The 25,199-nt window shown below is 38.7% G+C and overlaps 3 protein-coding genes across 4 annotated transcripts; all 3 read right to left on the bottom strand.

The window, feature by feature from the left end:
* Window positions 1-1,597: 1,597 nt before the first annotated feature.
* Window positions 1,598-9,153, bottom strand: ihhb (Indian hedgehog signaling molecule b). The gene is made up of 3 exons (XM_079459721.1): window positions 8,152-9,153; window positions 4,761-5,022; window positions 1,598-2,881 (listed from the first exon to the last, which is right to left on the bottom strand). The coding sequence occupies exons 1-3, from the start codon at window positions 8,449-8,451 to the stop codon at window positions 2,187-2,189; spliced, it is 1,257 nt and encodes a 418-aa protein (XP_079315847.1). The 5' UTR covers window positions 8,452-9,153; the 3' UTR covers window positions 1,598-2,186.
* Window positions 9,154-9,234: 81 nt separating this feature from the next.
* On the bottom strand, window positions 9,235-20,539 carry nhej1 (nonhomologous end-joining factor 1). 2 transcript variants are annotated; one of them, XM_079459722.1, is made up of 10 exons: window positions 20,276-20,312; window positions 19,552-19,754; window positions 18,981-19,199; window positions 18,560-18,698; window positions 18,416-18,474; window positions 11,253-11,448; window positions 10,882-10,964; window positions 10,487-10,575; window positions 10,160-10,299; window positions 9,235-9,844 (listed from the first exon to the last, which is right to left on the bottom strand). In XM_079459722.1, exons 2-9 carry the CDS (start codon window positions 19,717-19,719, stop codon window positions 10,281-10,283), a joined length of 972 nt encoding a protein of 323 aa, XP_079315848.1. In that variant the 5' UTR covers window positions 19,720-19,754; window positions 20,276-20,312; the 3' UTR covers window positions 9,235-9,844; window positions 10,160-10,280. The 2 variants fall into 2 exon arrangements, with proteins under 2 accessions (XP_079315848.1, XP_079315849.1); XM_079459723.1 differs by lacking the exons at window positions 9,235-9,844; window positions 10,160-10,299 and adding an exon at window positions 20,457-20,539 and having other exon boundaries at window positions 10,300-10,575; window positions 20,276-20,311.
* Window positions 20,540-20,703: 164 nt separating this feature from the next.
* Window positions 20,704-25,119, bottom strand: atg3 (autophagy related 3). Its single transcript, XM_079461319.1, has 12 exons — window positions 24,858-25,119; window positions 24,419-24,460; window positions 24,281-24,330; window positions 23,825-23,895; window positions 23,601-23,708; window positions 23,358-23,398; window positions 23,180-23,270; window positions 23,069-23,103; window positions 22,840-22,995; window positions 22,604-22,731; window positions 22,380-22,448; window positions 20,704-22,203 (listed from the first exon to the last, which is right to left on the bottom strand). The coding sequence occupies exons 1-12, from the start codon at window positions 24,927-24,929 to the stop codon at window positions 22,122-22,124; spliced, it is 945 nt and encodes a 314-aa protein (XP_079317445.1). The 5' UTR covers window positions 24,930-25,119; the 3' UTR covers window positions 20,704-22,121.
* Between the last annotated feature and the right edge of the window lie 80 nt (window positions 25,120-25,199).

Here is a 25,199-nt window from a genome sequence, read left to right as displayed (position 1 = left end):
GGTTAGCGTAAACAAATTATATTTATCGGCTAAAACCGGTCTATTATAAAATCTTTCTATATTTATTATTCATTATATTGATTATTGATGAGATAAGAAAATAAGTTAGAGCTCAGAAAATAAGTTTAAAATGTGACTTTATGGCAATATTCATTATTGATAAAATAAGAATATAAGTTTAAAATGCCACTTTACGGCAATATTCATTATTGATAAGATAAGAAAATAAGTTTAAAATGTGACTTTACGGCAATATTCATTATTGATAAGATAAGAAAATAAGTTTAAAATGTGACTTTACGGCAATATTCATTATTGATGAGATAAGAAAATAAGTTTAAAATGTGACTTTACGGCCATATTCATTATTGATGACATAAGAAATTAAGTTTAAAATGCGACTTTACGGCCATATTCATTATTGATGACATACGAAAATAAGTTTAAATTGTGACTTTACGGCCATATTCATTATTGATGACATAAGAAAATAAGTTTAAAATGCGACTTTACGGCCATATTCATTATTGATGACATAAGAAAATAAGTTTAAAATGTGACTTTACGGCAATATTCATTATTGATGGGATAACAAAATAACATGTCATAAATCTTTCGGTTAGCTTAAACAAATGATTTTTATCTTCTAAAACCGGTCTATTATAAAATCTTTCTATATTTATTATTCATTATATTGAGTATATTAATTACAATTTTTTTGTTGTTTTGTAGATTGTTTTTATAGTTTTTGTAAAAATGTTAGTTTTCATATTAATTGTAGCAAAAGCATAGAGTCCATAAAGTGTGATAATAATTACCAGCATGTTGTTTTTACTCCAGTTCCAGTAGTTTAACCACGATACTAAGTAAAACTATGGATATGCAATGGTTATCAATTAGCCGGAAAACTAAACATGATTACGACTTTTATTCTGATTACTTATTTTATTCTTCCTAACTCAGTCCGGTCAACCACATCTCTCACAACCTTCAAAAAACTACTTAAAACGCATCTCTTCTGTGAATACTTGACAAGACAAATGAAAAAAAAGTACCCTAACCCTCTTCTCTCAACAGGTAGTGGTCTGGCTTTTGTTGAAACTAGTAACTTTGTATTAGCACCTATTGTACTTTTGCTCTTTTATGACATATCGCTTATTGCTCCCCGAACTCTTTGTACCGCAAGTCGCTTTAAAAGATAAAAGCGTCTGCTAAATGACTAAATGTAATTGTAATGTACTTTTACTATAGTAAAACCATGTTTTTTCTAAGGGATGTTACAAGTTTTGAACAACATTTTCTAAATGCTATTCCTTTTTTATTTTTTGGCAGTTTGTTGAATTTGCAGTCATGTATATTTAGATATGTCATGTTTGCGTTGTCTTAATAGTAACAGGAGTTGTGTCTTTTAAATTGTCTGATATGACATAATCGGTGGGAATCCCGTTACGCCTCGACATTTCAATGAAACCATCTAATCTCCCTGTTTGGCTGTACCAACCCTCTTCTGCCATCAGTACAATTACGCACACAAACCTTCAGATGACAATGAAGTGACAGTGTAAATGGTCATCCAAGACCAAATAAGAGACAAAAGGAACTTATTTGTGTCAACTTTAATTTAAAAAATAGATTTTTAAATACTTTAATCAAATCTTAATGACATCATTAGTACCTGTAAAAATGTTTATAAATTAGTTGAACAAGACTATCCAATGAGGAAAGAGGCTGGATTACGGGAATAGTGTCATAGACATACAACACAAAGCACAAAACATAATTGGTCTCTCACAATTCCTGTAAAAAGCATGACCTGGGGGTCAGTGTGCAATCTGTTCACTTTACAGTAAAATGTGATGTGTGTAATCTCTTATCTCAGAGACAACTATAAATAAGACATTTGTAACTGCACGATGGTGTTGCTATCAAACATCGATCTGTTTGTATGACAAATCCAGCCACATTGGCTCAACAAGTGCTGTGAATCTGGGGTGGGATTATATTCTTTCCAGCCACAGGACGACGGGGAATGTTTAAGAAATAACACTCAAACGCCGCTTGTTTTGATAAACCTTACACTGACACTGGTGATGGATAAATGCTAATCGAGTCCTGAACCCTGAGCTTTCAAACATTTCAATCTCTGTCTTTAAATTGCTTTGGCCTCTCCTTTATTTTTCAATCCATCATCTTTCATGACCTTCTAATGCCCACGGGTGGAACAGTTCTGAGTCCAGCAGTAGTGATCCCACACTCAGCAGGACCCGAGAGTACCAGTGTAAGCCGGTCTTGTTATTATGATCCGGCCCGGTCCATTTGTACAAAAGACGGAGAGGAGCAAACGCCCAGTGAGCGAGCTGTTGCCTGTTCACGACTGCATAACACGAGGTCATCACTCCATTCACCACCAAAGTGCCATGGGCCGTGAGCGGTGCGTAAGCGCCCTGGTCCTCCTGCACCTCCACTCGAGTGATGCGTGAAACACGCTTCCTGAGTCCCCCTCCGTGTCGCTCGTCCACGGTCAGCAAGCACTGCCCCGCATGAGCATCGCTGGCGTATATCGTCCGGAGGGCTCCTGTCACTGGGTGCTCGTCTCCGGAGCAGTTCCCAACCCACACAAATAGTAAATGAGCGGCTGTTAAAGAGACACTGGTTCCGTCCTCAGTGCTCATAACGTAAAAGGGTTTCTGGGTAGTGGGGCTGCGGTCCAGGAAGGTGAGTACGTCGCTGTGGATGAGTTCGCCGGACCCGTCGCTTCCATCAGAGGCCAGGACACGCTCGCCAGATCTGAGCTCACGAATTGGTTTCTGCGTCCCGTTCTCCGTCGTCACCAAAGCCCCCCCAGGGAAACAACCCCCTGTCTTTACAGCTACGGAGTGATCTGAGGGCAGTACAGAGATGGAGAGAAGTAAAAGAATGTGATGATGTAGGAGAGGAAATGTAAGATGGAGAAAGAAAGAAAGTAACGTGTTATTGCAGAGATGGAGAATGGAGACGATGCCCAAGACACTGTTCCTAACCTCTGGCCTTTTAGCTCTTCAGTCACTGGTAGGTCCTACGGTATCTTCCTAAGTGATTGGTAGAAGAGGTGCATGAGATAAGTGTGACGTCTTTAAAGTCCCGGCCTTTATCTGACGTCGGAGCGCCTCCTAGTGGCCTCTTTCTAACTCAACCGGCACTGCAAGCAGTTTTTGCCTTTCTAGTTTGGTTACAATATGTACATTATAATAAACAACATATAAAAGCTAGATAAAAAAACTCTGTTCCTATCTGATCAAGTCAGGAACAGCTGACTCGGGTTACGCGATCTGGGCAGGAAGGAAAGGTGAAAGAAGAATGAAAGAAAAGAAGAAAAAGAAAAATGAGAAAATACAGAAAACAGATAATAAATGTTATTGCGATTTTACTATAAAACACAATGCAAATATATCAAATAAATTGTCAAATACACCTTGCAATGGGGTTGGCCATAAACAATATGAAATATTAGTTAAACATGTTGGAGAAGATATACGATAGCCACTGAAAGTATTTGGACTCCTACGCCACAATCCAGTATAGAAAATGCTGGGTTGTTTCAGCCTAAGGCTGAGTTCATATAGATTTTTCTAGACTAATAAAAAACAATGGTGGGGTTTGGCCAAATGTTATGGACCTAAACAACCCAGCAGTATTGAAATACACCAATTAAACTGCATTTATACAAAGCTGCATCTGCAAACATTACTTTTCTTGCTATTACTAGATTACTAATTACTATTACCAGTTTATCATAAATATATGAAGTTTACACAGGCTACTCAGCAGGTAGATCATCACATTATTTATGGACATGTTTAATAAAATATAATATTTGGATATTTTGTTAATAACTAATCCCATCCGGATTTAAATCTGTCATCGTTTATCACATTGTTTTGGTTGTTCGAAAACTGTTTCAATTCTTTATTCTGTTGAACACAAAGGAAGATATTTGAAAAAATGTCAGCAACCAATTCCCATTTATTGCCACAGGGAAAATAAATACTATGGGAGTCGATGGGGGATGAGATCTGTTTAGTTACTGACATTCTACCAAATATATTATTTTGTGTAGAACAGAGAAATGTATACGGTTTTGATTCACAAAATGTCCTTTTTTGGGTGAACTATCCCTATTAAGTGTGTCTTAAATGCATGTGCTAAAGATAAAAAGATTCATTAATTTGTTATAAAATGTTTTAAGGTATTAATCTTATGTTTTTCTCCTGTTGAATAAAATAGCATAAACAGCATGTAGCGTGTCTGGAGGATGCTGATGGTGAATGAAGCCTAAGACAGAAAAAAAGATAAAAGTCAAACTAAAGCAAAGGTGAAAGAAAACTGAGTGAAAGTAAGAGCTGATGAGATGTTAGTGAGAGTCGCACTGATCAGACGGCACAGATTAGGCTGCTTAACATCACTGAACATTAGCAAAACATACACAAATGCTTGTGTGACTCACTCACAAGGTGCTCACGGTAAACAAAAAAGGCATTTTATGTGTTTCTATTTGTATTTAAATCACATCACCGCCATGCTCTTTAAGTGCACCGCTCTGTATCCGTACATTACCATACACTTAATCCAGGTGAGAAGCTTCTCTGTTAGTTAAGATTAGATCAATATAAAACTTGTGAAAGCCTAAACTCATGCGCACACATCATCTCTCCTCCCTGTTTGCTTCTACTCATTTTCTTCCCTTATCTGTTTCTCACATCAGATCTCCGAAACAAACGCACCTGATTTGACGCTGCAGTGAATGTGGCCTTTGGACTCGTAATAGACCCAGTCGAACCCGGCCTCCACAGCAAGGCGGGCCAGCATGGCGTACTTGCTGCGGTCGCGGTCCGAGGTGGTGATGTCAACCGCTCTGCCCTCGTAATGCAAGGACTCTTCGGAATGATGTCCGTCCTCGTCCCAGCCCTCCGTGACCCGCAGACGCACGCCAGGCCACAGGTTCATCACCGAGATGGCCAGCGAGTTAAGCTTGTCCTTACAACGCTGTAAAAGATACAAATGCGCAATTTGAGAAAAACTAAGTGAAATCATGTAACTAAAACAGTCTTGAGTCTCGCCTCAGTTTAAGACTTCATTCTTTCAGGCTAATCATTGACAATTTAATGTGAGCTAACGAGAAAATCTTTGGTAATGGAAAACCGGTAACCATGGTTACCGTGACACATCTTTTGAGTTATGCTGAAAAATAGAAAGTCATACAGGGTTGGAATGACACGAGGGTGAGTAAACAATGAAAGAATTTTAATTTTCTTAGACAAGTATGCTATACTCCGATACATAAGTAACTAATTGAAGAAACATTGGACAGCTTTGCATGTTCTATGGTAGCAAAGAACACAAGGCCATTGTCTTCACTTAGTGGATTTCCAGGAAGAAATATGGATTTTTCAGGCACTCCTGTCAAAACCCCATATGGGCCGGTTGCTACGTGAGAGACGCGGTACGCACAGACAAATAAAGACCTGACAGCCATTTGACACAGTTGTTGTAAGCACACATACATTTGGCCCACGGGCTGATAAATCCCCGCCATAACTAGAGGCCACGAGACATGCAAGGTCACCACGTAACCACCGACTAAGTGGGCACAAATTGCTTGCCTAGTGACGACAGCAATTCTTTGATGTGACTATTCTGCAAAGTCCTCGCTACATAGTTGCACCGTCAAAAATCTATTTCTGTTCCGAAAACCGGAGACCCACCTTTCCAACCCAATAGAGGCTTTAAAAGGCCTCTGCCGTTTCAGTGTTTTGATGGGCACTGTAATGTACATAACCTCTCCATGTGCTCTCTACATTTCTTTGGATATCTGAGTTGGGAGTGAATGGTTGAGCAAGACGGCAAACAAGAAAGAGCGATTGAAAATAAAGATCCGGTGTGTTTTCTTTGTTATGTTGAGTCTTTCTGGCACTGAAACCAAAACACGTACAGGAGCAAATGTAGACCACGAGACAACAATGATAATGCACTCTCCCACACTTACATGCGCTCTCTCACATTACTGCTACAGTACAGTTCACTCAAAAATGATTTCTGTCATATTTACTCGCCCTCATTCTGTGGTAGAATACAAAATGATATTATTCAAAGAAGGTATTTAGGCTCACAAAGAACAAATCATAAAAAAAAGCAGCCAGGGTACCAGGTTTGGAATGACATCATGGTAAATAGGTGCTTGCAGAATTGCATTTAGACAAGGAAATAGTCATTGATAAAATAAAAAAGCTGATACTGTGGTTTTACTGGAACTGATATCTGTCAAGCATAAAGCACAGTGCATTACTGATAAGCTGTTTTTTGTGTGCCTATAGCAATAAATATTCTTAAAAATAAAACGTCAAATAAAACGTAACGCCCTCTTTCCATATAATATAAATGATCGAATAGTTTTTGTAAAACCGTATAGAAAGCAATGATAAGACTTGCAGAACCGGTTTATGTTGACCTGCAAAAGGAAACGGTAGTTAATGGTCAACTTAGTGCAGATTGCGCGTTTGGCATCATTTCAGATATAATGATAAAGCTCTTCCACGACCAAAGAAAATATGCATTTGTATTTTTATGCGATATAAAATGACGAATCTATTCAAAACACATTTCCCCCTGCATGTATACGGATTGGATGATAAGAATAGAGTATGCATAGATGCCTGTTCACATGGCGGTGTGGATTTCAGCTCCTGTTTTTTTGGTCGCGGTCGCAAAAGTGAACTGGACTTCATAAATCAGCCCGTGAACTCTGTTAGTTTAGCTTTCAAAGCAGAGATCGACGGGTTTTCAGGAGGAGTGCTTTAACCGCGGGCTGCGTAAACATTCACCCGGCGCGCACCGGCGACGCGTGGTCCGAACACTCGCGCCTGTATGAGAGCCACTGAATCAAAAATAAGGTGGAGAGAAATATGTGCGCAATTAAGGCTAACGCGCTATTTTTACGCACGAAAACAAACAAGAAAATAAAAAGGGCAAAAACAGAGCAGAGGCTGTCTCCAGCGGTCGCCCTCATAAATCGTGGGAAGGTCGCGGGTAGACGCGCGTACCGGAGAGGTGACAGGTAAAGACGGGGTGAGCCCTCTTCCGTTCCCACGTGGGTCGCATGGGCATTCGGAGGAAAAGAGCTGATATAAATACTTCTGGCGAGGGGGAGATCGGAGTCAAATAAACTCTGCTCGGGACCACATCAACATCGTAAAAAACACCCGACGGTTCAAAGAAGTGCCGTTAATCACGAGCGCTCGTGTCGGAGCATAAGGGGAAACATTAAAACAGTTCGGGTCATGCTCGATCTAAAAGCGCACTTTTAATGTTTTCTTTTCCAGTCGCGCCTGAAACAGCCGAGGCACTGTTTTAATTGAGCGTTTCGGGTTTCCTTTGCGTTTTATCGGCAGTCGCCCCCCTTTTGCGCTCATTCATTCACATACATCGAGCAAGTGCCCCGTGGGAGAAAGTTCAAATATGCGGTTATAAAATAACCCGATGACTACTGTTTCTTTAATTGGACGAAACCTTCCCCCTCGTTCTGTTATGAAGAGTGAAAGAGCTGAAACCTTGAATGAACTCAAGGACGTTCAGAGGCGCTCTCTTTCCCCGACGCACGCGAAATAATGAAAGCTATAATGAAAGAAAAGCGTCCGAACAAACGCGCAAGACGACACCTTGTTAGGACTATACAGGCTCGAAAGCCACGATACAATAAACATTCATTTAAACCTTCCATTTGTTCCTGTTGCGAATTGAAGGTCTTCAACGGACCAACTAATGAATAACACGCAGATGTTCTTGGTCACATCCTCTGAACAAACTAAAAGGTTATCAAACTTTCAAGGAAAAACAACATGGACAACGAAATACAACTGTTGCCTTAGCGGGGCACAGTATACCCTTCAGAAAATAGCCCCTCGTGTAAAGTGAAGTGGCAATATCTATGATAAAAGGTCGGGGTTCAATCCCATTGACAAATGAGTTATCATCACTATTAAGTCCTTAAGCAAAACAATTAACCACGTGAGATAATTGTTTTGTCTCTTCGCATGATTTAAACAGTGACAGATTCAAATAAACCAGCAGACCTTCCCAATGCGCTTTGGTGACCTGGATGGTCTCCGTCTGTCTCACCTGCGTCATCATTCGGTCAGCACCTGTCTTCTCCTCATCCTTAAAGTCGATGTCTGGATTGTAGTTGGGTGTTAGTTCTTTGAAACGCTCGGAGCTCCGCGATATCTTCCCTTCGTATCGCCCACTCGCACCGAGCATCTTCTCGGCGACGTTTGGGCTAAATTGCTTATAGGCGAGGGGCGTGAGCTTCCTCGGAGTCCGTCTCTTCCCATAACCTCTGCCCGGTCCGCAGCTGTCGCAAAGTGGCGAGAGAGACAAGATACACCCGGTGAGCAGCGCCACCGCTATGGAGAGTCTCATACCAACCGGTGCCAAAGGGCACTCCAAAAATATGGAGTGTCAGAGATTATGAAGATTATGATGGTAGTGCACACCTCCTCCCCCTAATCTCAGTTTCTGTCCTCAATCAAGATCACCGGAGGGGGAGGAGGACCGGTCTATTAGGACGGTGATACTTCGGGGCACCTGCCGCTCACCATGTTGCGCACCCCGGACCGGATACGTAGGGTTCCCCCAGGCGTTTGATGATGGCGAGGCTGGTGCCAGCTCGTCGGCCGTCCTCTCGGGTCTGTTAAACTCGCTTTCTCTCAGTCCGAGCGGAGACAGGGGGAATAAATAGAGAAGTTCCGTTTATCTTGGCAAGCGCGTTCAGAATCGTACGCAGGCGGATCCTGGCTGCGCAGAGTCGCGGTCAGAGTGCGCGTACCCGCAGCGGTTTCTGGCGCCCGGCTCGGCTTTTTGAATGCTGCGCTGTGGCGCACGGGTCTCAGTTGAGATGGAAATGGAAGTGACCCGAGATCAGATGCGAGTGCGACAGACCGCACCCTGCCAGTCCTGCCCTCTGTCCTCCTCTCCACCCCTTCAGGCGGACGCGATTTATCAGCTCCGCGCTCCCCCTGTACCGCAACCACCGGCTGCCAGGACGCGAGGCGTTACAGGTCTGGACTCTCGGACTCTGGTGTCGGTAGTCCTTTGAAGAACCTCACGGCAATGCTTTACTGCCTGTCAACGGCGCGTCAGCACGCGTAAACACATAAACACACACAATAGAAACCTTTAGAGAGGGCTTCTCATAGAAGTGATGATTTCCATACAGGGTTATTTATTATAGGTTACTAAAACTATTACAAACTTCATATTATTTGAAAAACTTAAACTTGGAAATGGTGAAGTAAGTTTGAGGCACTAATATGAACTGAAATTAAACTAAACCAAAGCTAAAACCTGTAATAAATGCAGCAATAAATGCACATAAATGAAGAATGCAACTACAAACTTTAAAATAATAATATAATTCAATAAAACGAAGAAATAGCATCATAGTCTTCAATTTCTGGTCTAGGATTAATTGCCTGTAGTTAATAACTTGGAACATTTATCAAAAATATTATTTGTAAACTTTTGACTTACTAAATAAGTCCCTTTGGATACATCAAAAATATAAAATGAGAGTGTTCTTGTTAACACGAAGAGCTCAAACATCTAGCTTCTGAAGACAGCTCATCAGATAAATGCCTGAACCATTACTAAATGATACTGGTAGGAAAATGATGACAGTTCTACGTCTCTTTTAGTGGTGAAGGCATTTCTTTCTGGCTCTGCGTGACCACAATGTTGACAGCGTGAAGATGTTGCTGGGGTTTCTAAATACACTTAAATTAGAGAGTCTTTTGGCCAGTCATCAGAAAATAATCTGTAGACAGAAAATATACACCCTAAATTAAATTATTTATGCCCGCATATAAATCTAGATTTAAGGCATCATGTACTTCAGGTCAACGGAGCAGGATTTTGGTCAGAAGATCTGGTCTGCTCAGTGGGTACTGGTGGTTCTATTCATTCCAAAGTACTAATGATTTCAGAGATCATGACTCGGAAAACAAGTGGCATATTTAGTTAGGATACCACAATGACTTGCTTCCTAATATTCTGAACAAACCTAAAAATGCAAGTAATGCGAACAAAGGATTACATTTTTAGCTAAAACGTTTAAAACCATTTTACTTACTCCGCAATGCATTCTGACACTGGGAAAGGTTGATCAATGAGGATTACTAAAGAGTCCAAATGTGTTAAAATAACAATTTAACACACTGGCACTTCATTTCAAGCTGATCTCATGCATTCTGTCAGACCAAACGAAAAAATCTGCATAAAGGAAAGCAATATTTTATTTGCTTTTAAGAGACACCATTTTAAAATTGAAACACACAGAATAAAACGCAAATTAAAAAAAGATTTTAAAATACACTTAAAGAAGTGTGTATGTTAAGAGTTTAGAAAGTGTCCATAATTTGATATTGTATAAATGAGCTTTGGAGGTGTAGATGGTCACCGAAAGAGTCCCACGGCTTTCTTCTTCTTCGGCCGTGAAGTGTAACGCTCTTCAGAACCCGTAGCAGCAGCAGGTGTTAGCGGCACCGTCTAAACGACATATGAAAAATGATGATGAACATTACTAACATTGAATGTGAGCATTTTAGCCCATTTAGACGCAAGCGGAATTTATGTTGCTGAACTTCAACGACCTCTAAACACAAACAGTGGCTGGACTCCACCAGCCAGAGGTCTGGAAATGCTGGGTACACCGAGGATGTGAAATGATCACTTTGGATTTCCAGAAGGATTTATCAAATATTTATTTTCATGAAACGATTTCACAAAAGTCAAGAGTAACGGTTAAGGCAGTAGCAAACCCAACATGACTGAATGAGGAATTAAAGACCGAACCTGTTCACTGTCTTCCTCCTGAGTTTTTCCAGATGCTTTTTTGACATCGTTGTGTTCTTGAGAAGCCAATGGAGCCCCCACACCTGAACATGACCACAGCAACCAACACAAACCGTTAACAAAATAAGGGACAAAATAAAACAATTGCTTGTTCAAGACCCTTATGACTTACTTTCTTCCACAGAACACAAAAAGTTAGTTCCTGGAGGCTCTTTTACACAAAACAAATATGGAAAGCCCAATGAAATGTATTCATTTATTTGGTCAAATCTATTTCGTGTCACTATGACTGATCACAAGACCAAGCTCAACTGTTCGTTTAATAAATGCATCTAAGAGGAACAACTACAGCTTGTGTGTGAGAGAACAACCTGTGTGAACATCATTGGTTTGTTGGTGATCCGGGGACTGATGTTCAGGAACGCTGATGTCGTCCGACGCAGGGCTGCTGTCTGAAGAGCGTTTACGTTTCTGAGCGGATTTTATAGAGTGTACAGCCACATACAGCGCCTGTAACTCGGGTTCAAAACCCAAACTGTCCAACGGCACGCCCATCTGTGGAACTGTCTGTACAACAAAGAGAAAGAATGACTAAGACATGGTTCAATTTCGATTCTGTATTCGCCTCGGCATATCAATTTGGGATAAAGCTTACATTTATAATAACAACAAATCACCAAAATATATTTGAAATCGTACAAAACCGCTACGTCCTCTAACACTTTATCCATTAAAGGGGCAAAAAGCCCATCATATTTCTAAAGCGTACACTGATTTAAATGAACTCAAAATACCGTCTGACTACTTTTAAATAAATGTATTTTCTAAATGTGCACAATTCATCTGTGTTATTTTAAAGACAAAAATGTTTGAATGCTGTACTGAAATCTGACATCACCAAGCCCCTCTCTGTATCCTAGTAAGAAATACTTCCCTTTGAGGTCAGAATCGTTCTCTTGTCAATTATGCCAAACCAAAAAAGCAGATCTAAACAAAAACAGCACCATCTACAGATGCTCGAGATGATGATTGCATAAAACACAAAATGAAAACGCACACAGGGTAATTCAACAGGGTAACAGTATTGATGTTAAAGCGGTGACTGCATTCAAACACACTTAAACACATTCTCTTTCACAACAGAGAGGACACATTCTTAAAATTAGCTGCCCAAATATTGACTCGGTGAGATTGGTGACCACCGGCTGAATAAAGGGACCCCTAAATAAGCGTGTAGACATTCAGGGTTTACACTGATTTATTTTTATTATTTATTTGTTTAAATATCATAAAAATAAATGTGTACTTTGAGCCGTTCTTTGGGGACAGAGAGCTCAATGTGAGGAGAGCAGCCGCAGTTCATGAGCGTGCACTTCCTCTCCATATAACCCAGGTCTTCTGAAGTCATGCGATAGCTTTGTGTGAGGACAAAAACCCAAAATTGAAGTTTTTGAACATGTTCAGAGCGGTCTTTATTTCTGCATTTGTGTACAAACGAATAACAACGTAGATAATAAACAATGACAGAATGTTCATGAGTTTAAACTTTTTAAACTGATTAAATGCATCAAGTACTTTATTAAACCAATCTTATTGGCCTTCACCTGTGTGCGTCAAAGAAAAGGCGTGTCTAGGAAGGGCAGGAAAACAGTGGTTCACATGTGTTGATGCATCATGTTGATACACCTATTCATAGCTGGTAAACAGCGCTGGCTGGTTTTTAGTGGTTTGTGGATAAACTGCTCTGGCTTCATGCTAAACCCCAAACCAATGGACCCCAATGGAAGATTCCAGAAACTCTAAAGGCACCAGTGTGCACACTAAACTGATAAGATGAATAGTAAATATACATTTGAACAATTTAATGACATTCGACATTCACATTCAAGAGTGCAGGAAGCTTTACTTTCATCTAATATATCATTTACTACCCATGCCACTTTATTTGGGTTTTCATGTTATTTTCGATTAAATGCGGCAACCCGTAACGTTTGCCTCTCTATCGCCACCTCTGTTTTGTATTTTTGTACAGCTGTTGAGAGGATGGAAAGCAAAACTTAAAATATTGCATACGTCTTACATATAGAATAAATCGTACAAAAAAGAATATTATTACTATGTCATTTAACAACTCAGCACTACGAGAGCAAAAGTAAATCTTAATAAAAAAAAAGAAAAGTTTGTGGCGGTCGTGATTAACCACATTTTCACTCTGCGGCCTCACAGCTACGCCTGTATAACAGTCGTTCTTCCATAAAGTCATGTCACTCGTGATATATTTATTATAACCCGACTCCGAGCCAAGCGCACAAACAGACACTGCACACAATCTAAACAAATAAAAGCAGGTGAAGTCTTAAGTGAGCGTCATGCATTAAACCCCAGAAAAGCTTCATTTTACAGGCCTTCATAAATCTGTCCTCGCTCTTATTCAACCAAAACACCCCCTCTTCCCTTGAAATATCTATAACCGCTGTCTGAGCTTCTCTCACTTGTCACCTCCTGCGATTGTTTTACCTCATTTAATTTTCTAGAATCCTCACCTCCTCCTCATCGTGATCTTCACGAGAGGAGCTTGTGTCTGACGGGACGTTCCTCTCGTCCCGACTTTCTTTCTCAGGGGTTAAAAGAAGATGGAATAAACCACAGGCCTGCTACAGCTGAGTAATTACAGATCAGAGCCGAGCCTGTGGAAAACTGGACTAGTGCTATGAGAGAGAGAGAGAGAAAAGAAATAACAGAACGAGAGACATTTGGCCTCTCCGAGCGCCTCTGAATGGGTTTCATGGTTATCAGTTCGGGGTGATTACCAAAGGCCGGAGCCAAGAGTTTCAGTTACGAGAAAACATCTCGAGATTTAGCTGGAGGTATGCGGACCCGACAGTTCCTCACGTCTCACTACAAAACGGACGACGTTTCATCAACTAGAAGAAAAACATTTGAAAATGATCTGCTATTAAATTATGAAAAGTTGCTCGGCACTGTGCTCGAATCGGCCATCACATCATTTCCATGACGACCAAGTCATACACCCAGGCTGCATCCTAGCGACCCCTTATAGATGCATGTTCATGTTACATCAACAAGCAATGGAAGTTGTCAGTGGAAGGTGGTCTCTTTGTATTTTTTTGGTGACTACTCTTTTATTGTCATAAATAATATGATCAAAACATCACATATCATATAGATATCAAAGATAATCTGTTGTTGTTGTTGCATAACATGTAATTGCACAACTTGTAATATTCACTTATGCAGATAAAATTACTTTTGTATATCTTTTGGTTTCAAATATCATATCTCATATATATATGTAAGATCTTATCTAAAGTGACAATTTTGACCTGCTCTATAGATGTGGTCATAAATGTTGTGTCCAGTTTTCATCTGTTGAATAGAGAAAATCCTATAGAGTCCATAACATTCATAAACAACAAGTGAGCTGTTCTTAACTGGACCAGTAAGTAACCACCTAGCAACCGCCCTCAAGTGCCTAGCAATGCCATAGCAACCACCCACATCCATAATAAAAGACTGCCGAGTGCAAACACAACGTAAATATTGAGTTTGTATTTTCTGTCGCTGATTCATTGTGACAATAATTTGGTTTAATAAACGCATCATAAGACCTAAATGCATCTGTCTCTAATACCGGAGGATTATGGGATGTTCCGCTGATGTTTAGTTCAGTACGCCCCATGGCCCGGTGTGGCAGAGGGTAGGGTCAGTCCGCAACTGCCAAAACCAAACTGGTTTCTCAACTCACCCGGTCAAATTTTCTTTTTTCCCCTCAGCCTCAAAAAACCAACAGCATGCGTCATTAAAACACATTCATGCACAAATACACAGAGACCGAGAGGATCTGTAGAAACAACACCACTCCGCATTTGAACTAATATGGACTATACACAAATCTTTGTGTCAATCGCATAAAAATCAACACATTTAGACAAAACCAGGGTACAAAACACACGCTCCTTCGGTCATATATGGTCATGACAGGAAATCAAATGTCCGTGCATCTTTTTATCAAACACATCCTTGGCCAGACTTCCAGCCATCAGGAATCTCAAGAACGGGCTCCATTTTTCCAGAGACTTGCTATGTTTGTTTGGCATTTGGGTGAGAAATTCTTCCGAATATGCCTTTATTTTCATTCTGAATTGGATCTTAAATGGTTCTTCAGTGTGGAGTGGAATTTCCCATTGTATTGTGAGACAGAAGCAGTCAAAGACTTTGATATTTCAGAAAAATTTCAATGGACACACGGCAAGTACTGTCGGGGTCGGAATCACGGCATACCGGCAGCTCATGTGACCCCTTTAAAGATGAGGTTATCTTGGGAGGAAATGTTGGTACATAAAATAATGGCAGTTTTTTATAATGCTAAAATATATATATATATATATATAATTCATAATAATATAAATAAATGCATACAACAAAGACTTGATGCACTGCACAAACTGACAATTTATTTAAATAGATTTTTTATTTAATTTATGGAATAACGTCAATAATCTATCATCAAAAATTACAATCATAAAGAAAAAAATATTCTTCAATTCAAAATATTTTGTCCAAAGTACAAAACGTAGTCGGTCAATCTGTTTTATAGTGTAGCTAACTCCTTTATCAAATGTAACTTTATCTTGGGTTAACTACATAGGAGCTCCACTCATAATTTAAAACGAATCATCAGAAATACCTGAATCAGTTTTTTTTGTGTTGTCACGTTGGGTTGAAATGGCACGGGTTAAATAGGCGACTAGTGTCTGAGTGTTGAATACAGTGGGCGAGTGGACTCATATCCTTTTCTCACACCACCAAGTCAAGCCACACATATCTGACTGCACATTCACCAGGCTGGTGAGAAATACCACTGGATTCACACATACACACTGACAATGAGATCAAAGCCCTCACCTCACACGGAAAATATGACTGCCAACACAAAAAATCAATGCTAATGACTGAAGCTCCAAAAAATATTTTACTCATCAAAAGATAAAAGCCCATAAACACAACCGCACGGCTCTGACACCTCAAATATACCGCCGCTGGTTTGACTCCTAGACAAATCTAGATAAACAGTGGCTCCTTTCAAAATTATTTCCTGTTTTTCTGAATTTACTATTATAGGTATGTGTTTAGGTAAAATTATCGTTTTTGTTTCATTCTGTGAACTACTAGCAATATTACTCGCAAATTTCAAACAAATAAATTGTTTTTATTTGCATTTATTTGGAGAAACAGGTCAAAATTACTGTATTTTTACACACCTCAAATACTACATAGAAATCAAGTTAACATTCACTTTTTTTAAGAAATACAACAGTTACATTTCTACATGTATTTATGAAAAGTTAAAAATGATGCAATCGTGTAGTTTTTGAATCACACTTTTCAGGCGTCTCGTCATTTTGTCGCTGTTGGATGACTTTGTAACTCCTTTAGTTTGATTTTGGTGAAATTCAACAAACACGAGTGGAATCACCACAAAACATCTAGAAATGCTGAATTTTGAAGAGCTTGCTATTCTCCTAAAATGTGTAAATTAATAAATAATAAGTACATCACCCTAAACGTTTGTGCCTGTGGATCAGTCCATTTCTATCACACCATCACATGCATACAGTAAAACCGGCGGCCAGCCATAATCCCACTCATCACCAAAAAACAGAAAACACTCACACAGACCCCAACAGTAGGAAAAAGAAAACACGGCCCAGTCTACAGGCTGAGCTACAACAGAGCTGTCAATGCAAACACTCTCCGGTCTCCACAAACCAAACCACAGACTAATTATACGCTGACTCGGTGTGTGTGTGTGGTGACCCTCAGTTCTGAGTCAAACAGAGATCCAGTCTCTCTCTGTTCCTGCCCAGCTCATTTCTCCTCACCCTTCCTCCAGCGTCCTCCCAGAACAGACCCCCCTAACAAGGGCTTCGTTTCTGCTTATGGCTGATTCTTCAATTCCAGTCCTCATGCCCTCCTCCCAGAATGCCTCAGATATAAAACATTTGATTCAGCTCATCATCTGGTTAGCATGTTAACTAGGAAGACTTATGCAGCATTAGGTTTATTCAATTTGACGTGGTGCAGCTCGGACCCGTCAGCGAGGGACATCACGGCACCGTGAGAGCGATTCGAGAGTACACGACTCTATATGCTTGCTTTCTAAACACGCTCACGGTACTGTGATGACACTCGCTGATCTGCGGGCGCCGCATGAAGTCAAACAAGCCTGTTTCGGAAGAGGGCTGATGAGTTGAATAAAGCGTTTCATATAGGGAGAGGTCTAAAGGGCCGCGTGAGAACCGAGAAATATCAATCTTGAAAAATGAAAGGTCTCTTAACAATCTCAAATATGTTGGATCTACTGAAATAAGGGTTTGATTGTGACTGATTATAATCTTCCATCAACTGTGTTTTGGTGTTATGGTGTTATGTGTAATGTTAAGGGATAGACAAAAAGTTCTTGCTTACAAAAGCCTGGTGAGGACACGAAAGTAAAAATGATGAAAAACCAATTTTTGTTGGTTTTGTCTTTCATTCTGCTGCCATGGCAGAGATACACACCTCCACTTCTCATTTAAGTGAACAACTGTTTCTTAAATGTAAGGCACAATGCTTTTAAAAGTAAAATATGTTAAAATAAAAGTAAAATATAAATTGTGTTAAAATTAAATGAAAATATAATTTTGCATTAAAAGTCGCATATAGGAAATCTTACATTCAAACATTTTACATGTATTTAAATGTATAATGTAATTAAAGACATAATAAATTGTTTCCTATTTTACAATATTGTTTTTCTAAATCACCCATTACGTAAAGCTTTTTTAAACTTTAAAAGATTTAACTTTTTTCGACTTTATTTATTACTCAAATAATGACATTTCATATAAATTTTTGGTAACACTTAACAATTCGGTTGTACTGGTTAACATTTGTAAATGCATTGATTTACCCGAACTAACAATAAACAATACTTCTACAGCACTTTATTAATCTTAGTTCATGTTTAAACTTTATTTACTGCATTTATTAAACCATTTTTATATTTAGTAACATTTATGCACAAGGAACTAACATGAAAATATTGTATTGGCATTAACAAAGGCATTACCAACGATAAATTAATGCAAAAAAATGTACAAGAAATTATGAAATGAGAAATAGTTTGTGTTACCTTATGCCTTTACTTCGTTAACAAATGAAGAGTTTGGAGGGCTTTGAAATCTTTCATGTTTTTATTATGTTACTTTTTTGTGTTTTATTGTTTTAGTTCTGTAATTTAGTATTACTGTTTTTTCTGCGTTATTACGGCTTAAATCAAAACAAACCAACTGCAGTTTAATTGATATTAATTCATGATTAATCTTATTCTGACAGATATAGAGAATTTATGGAATCGCCCATGTGTGACTGCACAACATGTATCTCCATCCCATCTTCATATACCTGCTAGTTCTGTCTGAGCTTGTTCGACTATATTTAGCAGTAGATTGAATGTAAAAATAATTCACACCTCTGTGAAGAAGTTCTCCCTGTATCTGTGCACCTCAAATGGCTCCGTCTGCAGTCGAGCTGTGAAAGCAGAGAAAGTGTCATTGAGCTACAAATAGAAATATGAAGGCATGTGTTTGTGCTCACGCTGAAATGGGGACCTGACCTCTGCTGAGAACAGCTCCGTTCTCCTGATAGTCCTGTATCTCTGCATCTTTCCTGATCAACTGAGTGGCTAGATCCTCCACTTGTCTCTGCAGAACCCTGCTCACTGCCAGCAGGGGGCGCACCAGCTGCCTGCAAACCTGATACATACAAAAGAACGCTCATCTTGGGTATTCAGTGGGATAAAGACACCATAAGTGTCCAAATAGCTGTACTATTAAAAATATAAGAATACTGATTTATTGATATTGATTGATCATTTTAAACATTATGCACTTCAAAAGCGCATATTTCCTTCAAATAAATGCCACTTGGTTTGTTTTGTAATCCAATGCATGACATTCATACATTTTTAGGTATGGGCAAGTAAATGTTGGTTTCAGAGTATGTGAGCAGGAAATGACTGTTAGAAAAGTTTTTACCATGGCTACCGGCATCGGGGTGCCACGGAACTCCCAGTAAAACGGCAATCCGGCCAGCTCACTTTTGAGTCTGACTGTTAAATTGTCACCGTGACGTTCCAGTGAGACTTGGGCAGAACAGGTCTGATCATCACCCGGGCTTGAAAAACAAGGCTGTGCCACTGAGCACAGATGAGAGAAAAAAGCTTGCGTAGGAGCCCTCAGGCGCTTATTTAGATCCTTTTATACAGAAAAAGACAAAAAAGAGAGATTATGGCACAAACTTTTTCATTTATTCACCAGAATTTCATTCAGTCTTACACAGGTTTTAAACAAAATGAGGGTCAATAAATGATGCCCTTGACAGGGGGAAACTAATAACATTGTACTTGTGCAGGGGGCCGGTTACAGGAGAGAGAAGCCAGCACAAACGAATGCAAGCTGACCTGCAATATGATATACTTATTTATATGATCTTATTGTTTTAATGACAATAAAACATCTTGCACTGACAAAACCGTTTCAATTAACCTGGTGTCAAAAAAAGCTTTTTAATGGCTGGTCAGCAGTGTGTGGTGTCGTATGTTCTTGCCTGTGCTCGACTCTGGATGTCGTCTGCATTCATATACTCTTCCCAAACACCGCTCAGATCACTCAGCAGAACCCGGTACTGTGTGTTACCAAACCAGGCTTTGGCCAGAAGATCACAACCACCAACATTCACTGGCACCCACGGCAGGGCAGACAAACCTGACTCCATGTCCACACAGAACACCTCGACGACGACACAAGCGGCTTTACGTAAACAGAGTTAAGAATATGAAGCTACAAACTGATTACCTTTCGCATTTTCATAGTTTTACTGCAAATATGCTAAACTGTGGTCATGCTGTGGTAGATTTATTATTACAATGGGTTTACAACATATAAAACCTAAGTAATTCATAAACATAATTAATTATACTAAGGATGCTCGTTAGATAAACATAACTATGGGTTCTGACACTTGACATTCCCCCTAAATTATTTACTCTTTCAAAACATCAAGACTTTGCTCAATTCATTATATAATGTATAAAACACGAGTGTCTGATGTGTACTAAACAAAGTTAATTTTATTGAGTAAACTTCTAACTATTTTAATTCTATTAATATATAATGTTTCGACGTATATAAACTAACTAATAAAAAAAACATCATAAACACTAACGACAGTGGGGGTATTTAATAGTCCACAGATATTTTTTGGCAAACTAGTTAATGATTATAAATATTTGAGATGTTAAAGGATGAAGAATGGATCAGCGTTAACTCACCAGTAAGGGGGACCTTTCCGACGGACGCACACTCCCCTGAAACAAACGACGATTAAAACATTCCGTGAGGAAACACTTCCGCTACAAGCGTTGCATTAGCAAACGTGTTAAACAGTACAGGAACTACCAGACAACAAAACAATAAATACATATATATTTATTTTGTTGAAGTATATATCACCCTTTGTTCAAAGATTAGCACGAAATCGATTCATCAGACGTCATGCAATAAAACAGTCTGGACGTGAAAGTCCGCTCTCGATTGATACGCACTTGAACGCTGCCGCCTAGCGGCTCGGAGTTTACATCTGTTGGGGGAGGAGCCACGCAAATTAAGCAGCACCCAATTCTGTCAAATGTGGCAATTTTACCTATTGTTTATTTTTGCCCAGCACAAATGCTAAATCTGATAAAAGACAAATCCATTTAAATAAGATAGTGTAATATATTTTAAAATGATCAAAACGTAAATAAATGTCCCCCCAAACAAGCCAGATGAACAGTACTGCGCAACGTACATTGACCTGTAGATCTGAAAACAGTATTAATATATAATAATTTGATATAATGATCTCACATTCCAAAATGTGCATTCTTATATTCATTTTAATTAACCTCATCAAATGTGCATTTTATTTAAAATAACATATCTATTTTTGATCAATTATTTCAACCAATATGAATAATGACAAGCAATAGACAGTAAAATGTTATCAACGACATCAAAAGCTGTCTTTAAACTGCAGCAGCATGACATGTTTTAATACAAAGACTGTTTAATGTTGCTGAAATGTGCCATAGTTACACCAACATAAACAATATACAATTTAAAGTAAATACAATCACGTGACAAAAACTATTTAAGGGTTAGTATTGCGTTTTTTGCATTCGTAAATCTTCACATAACAGAATAAACAGAAAGCGATTAAAAAACATCACTGAAATCGTGATTCTGTTATAATTTCGCGTTACAGAATAAAACTGACTGCTGACTGATAACTCTCTTTATAATCATGAGTTTGACTGACCTGTAAACTCTTGAGACTTGAGAGCCCTGCACCATGGTCAACAACAAAAACATGTCTTTATAAAATGTTTTATTAATAAATGTACATATTTTATATGTGCACATGGCCATACAATTAAGAGCTGCTCACAGTCTTAAATGACTTCATAGAATTATATTCATTAGTTATCATTAAGAACTATGTTGTGCTGTTTACCTGTGGACCACAATAATAGATTACACCCATTAAGCTTTTGCAATAGATTCAATAATTTGCATAGCTTCCTTTTGTATTACTTCAACAATACACAGACAAGTTCTAAACCACACATAAATTATGATACGCACCAACAGATGTAAATATAGTTTCCACAATACTGGTGTTGCTCCAACATTCAGAGAACAACGTTATGACAAGCTGTTCAAGTCAACATGTAATTTAAAGTTCAGCTCACATCTGAGAAGTGATCCTGACCATAAACATAACACCAAAATATTTTGACAACCATTTATTTTTTTCTGGTAAAACCGAGAGTACGACTTGTTGCATCTTGAATCGGATATCTTAAAGGTATATATAAAATAAAAATTGTAGGTTTAGGAAAGCATTATTAAGAGCATGTGACTAACACAAAGAAGAAGCAGAAGAATAATCGAGAGAAGTGGATTTAAACGTTTGTGGCTGATCCCTCCAGACCCCCTCTCTGCGTTTCATAGAATTTTTGAGATTCAGAGTCTTTCCAGGGCAGTTTTGTTTTTACTTTCACGCTGCTGTAACAGCCACCATTCGCAAAATACACTTAAATATGAGGTCATAGTTATAGGCAGCCAAACGAAGAGCTACATGGTGAAATGCCTTGTGTAATCATATTCTATTGTAGGAATGACAGCCTGCACAAATTTCAAGAAAATCAGAAGATACCTGAAATAAAGAAGGTTAAGGAAAAAACTTCAGAATCTGCCATTTGTTTAGAATTATACTATCAAACATAATCCAGACTGTCTAGATGCTGTTTGGGGCGTCTGTATATTTGTTTATCTACAAGATGCTGATGTCAAACACATGCAATGGTATTAGGTTTCTATGTTAAAGGATACATATGGACCCCAAGTTCGCCGCCTCCTTCTGCCACAGTCTCGATGATCTTTTTCATAACTTCTGCATGTCTGACAAATAAAAGAAATACAAAAGCTTGGAACTCTGACAATCTGCAACTCTGACAACTCTGACATCTGACTGTAAATAAAATGATTAAGATTTGTAAAGAGGTGGCATACTTAAAAATTACACTCGAGTTTGGAGTATTATTGTTTGCGTTTACCTGCATGGATGCACAGAGCACATTGCAGGTGGAGGCAGGTGGGGGTGATTCTCAATGGTAACGGTTTTCTTTACGTGATCCTGACTGATATCTTCATACATCTGATCCACGGTCAGTGGCTGTCTGTCCTGAAAAAGAGCAAGTTACACCAAAAATGACCTATTGTACTATTAAAAACACAATGTCTGCAGAAAAGTATTTCCATATGCCGAAAAATGTATTGTCAGGGGTGTTACCTCATCATATCCAAACAGCCATAGTCTTGGTGTCTGGTAATATTTATCATATGTGATATAGAGATCATAAGTTCTAGTCTGTAAGATTGCATCTTCTCCGCCCGCCTCTGTCTTGCTTTTACTCATATCAGCCATTTTGGTTGTGTCAAGAGTGGCCTAAAGAGAACAAAAATGTGAATGATTCCCATTAAAAAAAAGTGCTGAAATTTCTGTGTGTATACTTTCTTACATCATCCGTCTCCAGAAGTCCACTCTCTTCATAATCTGAAACACACATACCAGTTACACTTCAAACATATACACTGAGAAGAATAAAACATTTACACACATGTATGGCTACCTTCCATGTCTGCTGCTTCTGCTTCATCACCCTCATCCTCATCATCACCGTTTCCACTCGTACCTGACTGCACATTCATATTCATTTTGTCCTACACACCCACGCAAACACACACACCTGCTCTTAACAACTTAAACAAAACCAAAAATGTTTTAAAGTTAACACTGGGTCACCTTACCTTATTATCCAATGATATTTCCCGAACTGCTTCTGTCACACCTGGGAATGTCAAGACGTCAACATACATCTATTATTGACTGGAAGAATTGGACATTTTCATAAACCGAGGTTTGAAAGAAAAAAATGGGATTTCATGCATCAGAAGAGCAAAAGTTTAATTTGGTTAAAGGATTTCCACTGCATGGCTTAGCAAAGGGTCAGTAATGTTCTTAAATAAAGAGTGAAAAAGTGCATTTCATACCAGAATTGTGATAGGTATCAACCCATCCTCCGTCACCATCATCCTCTTCTATAATGGCCTCCAGTTCATCAGAGTACTCCATCTGTTTACAGCGCTTGTAGCACGGCACTGCACCACAAATTTACAAAAGAAAACAACAATTACAGCCTTACAATTTTGACTTCACACATCGTAGTTCAGATTCGTATATTCGGTGAAACTGAACATGATTCTCACTTCCTTACCATTTCGGGTTAACAGAAACTGCTTGTCTTTGGGCAGATAGGGCTTCACCTTTGCTTCTTCACCAGAGGCCCTATTAATACACAAAATACATTCTGAATTCTGTAAAAAGCCTTTCAAAATAAAGTTTGGGCATGGAAAAAATTATGACACCAAAAAATGACTAATGTAACAATGTTTTGCTTCAAGCTAATCACTAAAAATGTTTTCACATAGTCAGAAACTAAAATGTATAGTACATTCAATACTTTGGATAAAAGCGTCTGCAAAATGCATAATGTTAATGTTTGTGTATGTATAACTGAAATGAGATAATTATTTTTAGTACATTTCTTTACATAATGGATGAGTTGAACTAGAGACTGGATAAAAGCAGCCCGGACACATTAAATATACTAAAGTGCGAAAAAAGTAGGCGTGTCCAGTCTGGTAGTAGTGCATCTAAATGATGTTCTTGCCATTTCCATGTCGGGCAGTGATGAACCAGATGATCTCCAGCAGCAACGAACTACAAAAAAAAATTTTGTAATGCTTTAGCATATGTTTTCATTTTTAATAAAGCAATGAATGCACATTTAAAACACACACACACTCACCTCCTCTGGAGTTATAACCCCAGTTTCCTTAAATTTTGATTCCTAGGGGTTTAAAACACAGTAAAAAACATAAATAATCAGACCACAATGAAAGAAGCTGTTGTAGAGGAAGAATTTAATTTCTGTAACATTTCAGAAGGCGGCAAAAACATTTCAAGTTTACAGTTAATCAACCAAGCTGTAGTGGATCAAGACTATGTTTATTATAGACACTATATTGCCATTAAGACAAACAATGCCACAATAATACAAATGATCGTATGTTTTTGTAAAGAAAAGAACAGAGTGCATGTTTCAAGCAATTCAAATTGCTTGGTTTATTCTATTCTTACCATAATTCCCATTTTATGTGTATGCTGACAACTTATATTTAATCAAATGTTAAACTCTTACAAGCTTCACAGACTGCAAATCACGCTAACAACATTCCTCGTCTTACCTTCAAAACAGGCGTTAAAAACTCTGCCACCCCCAGAGCAGTGCCCTTCACCGAGTTAATAACGTTCTGCATGCTTCGACAAATCTCTCCAGGAAATATGAATCTGTTTGTGCTCAATGTATTAGACTTTCAAAAACAACTACACACATAAACAGACTGTTTAAAGGATGTCACAGCTCCGAGCTGCACCACATGACCTAAATCACCCGAGAGTCACTTCCGCATTCCAAATCTCGCGATGCTACAAGACACGTCCGTTCGCGTTTAATGACATTTCTTGCGAATTAAATACAAATCATTTAGTTTCTGTATGTATTTTCGTTTCTTGTGTTTTTCTACCCG

This window comes from Barbatula barbatula (assembly GCF_947034865.1).
Source record: "Barbatula barbatula genome assembly, chromosome: 7".
Classification (NCBI taxonomy): domain Eukaryota; kingdom Metazoa; phylum Chordata; class Actinopteri; order Cypriniformes; family Nemacheilidae; genus Barbatula; species Barbatula barbatula.
The sequence above is the reverse complement of the archived record's forward strand: the minus strand, read 5'-3'. Positions and strand labels throughout refer to the sequence as shown.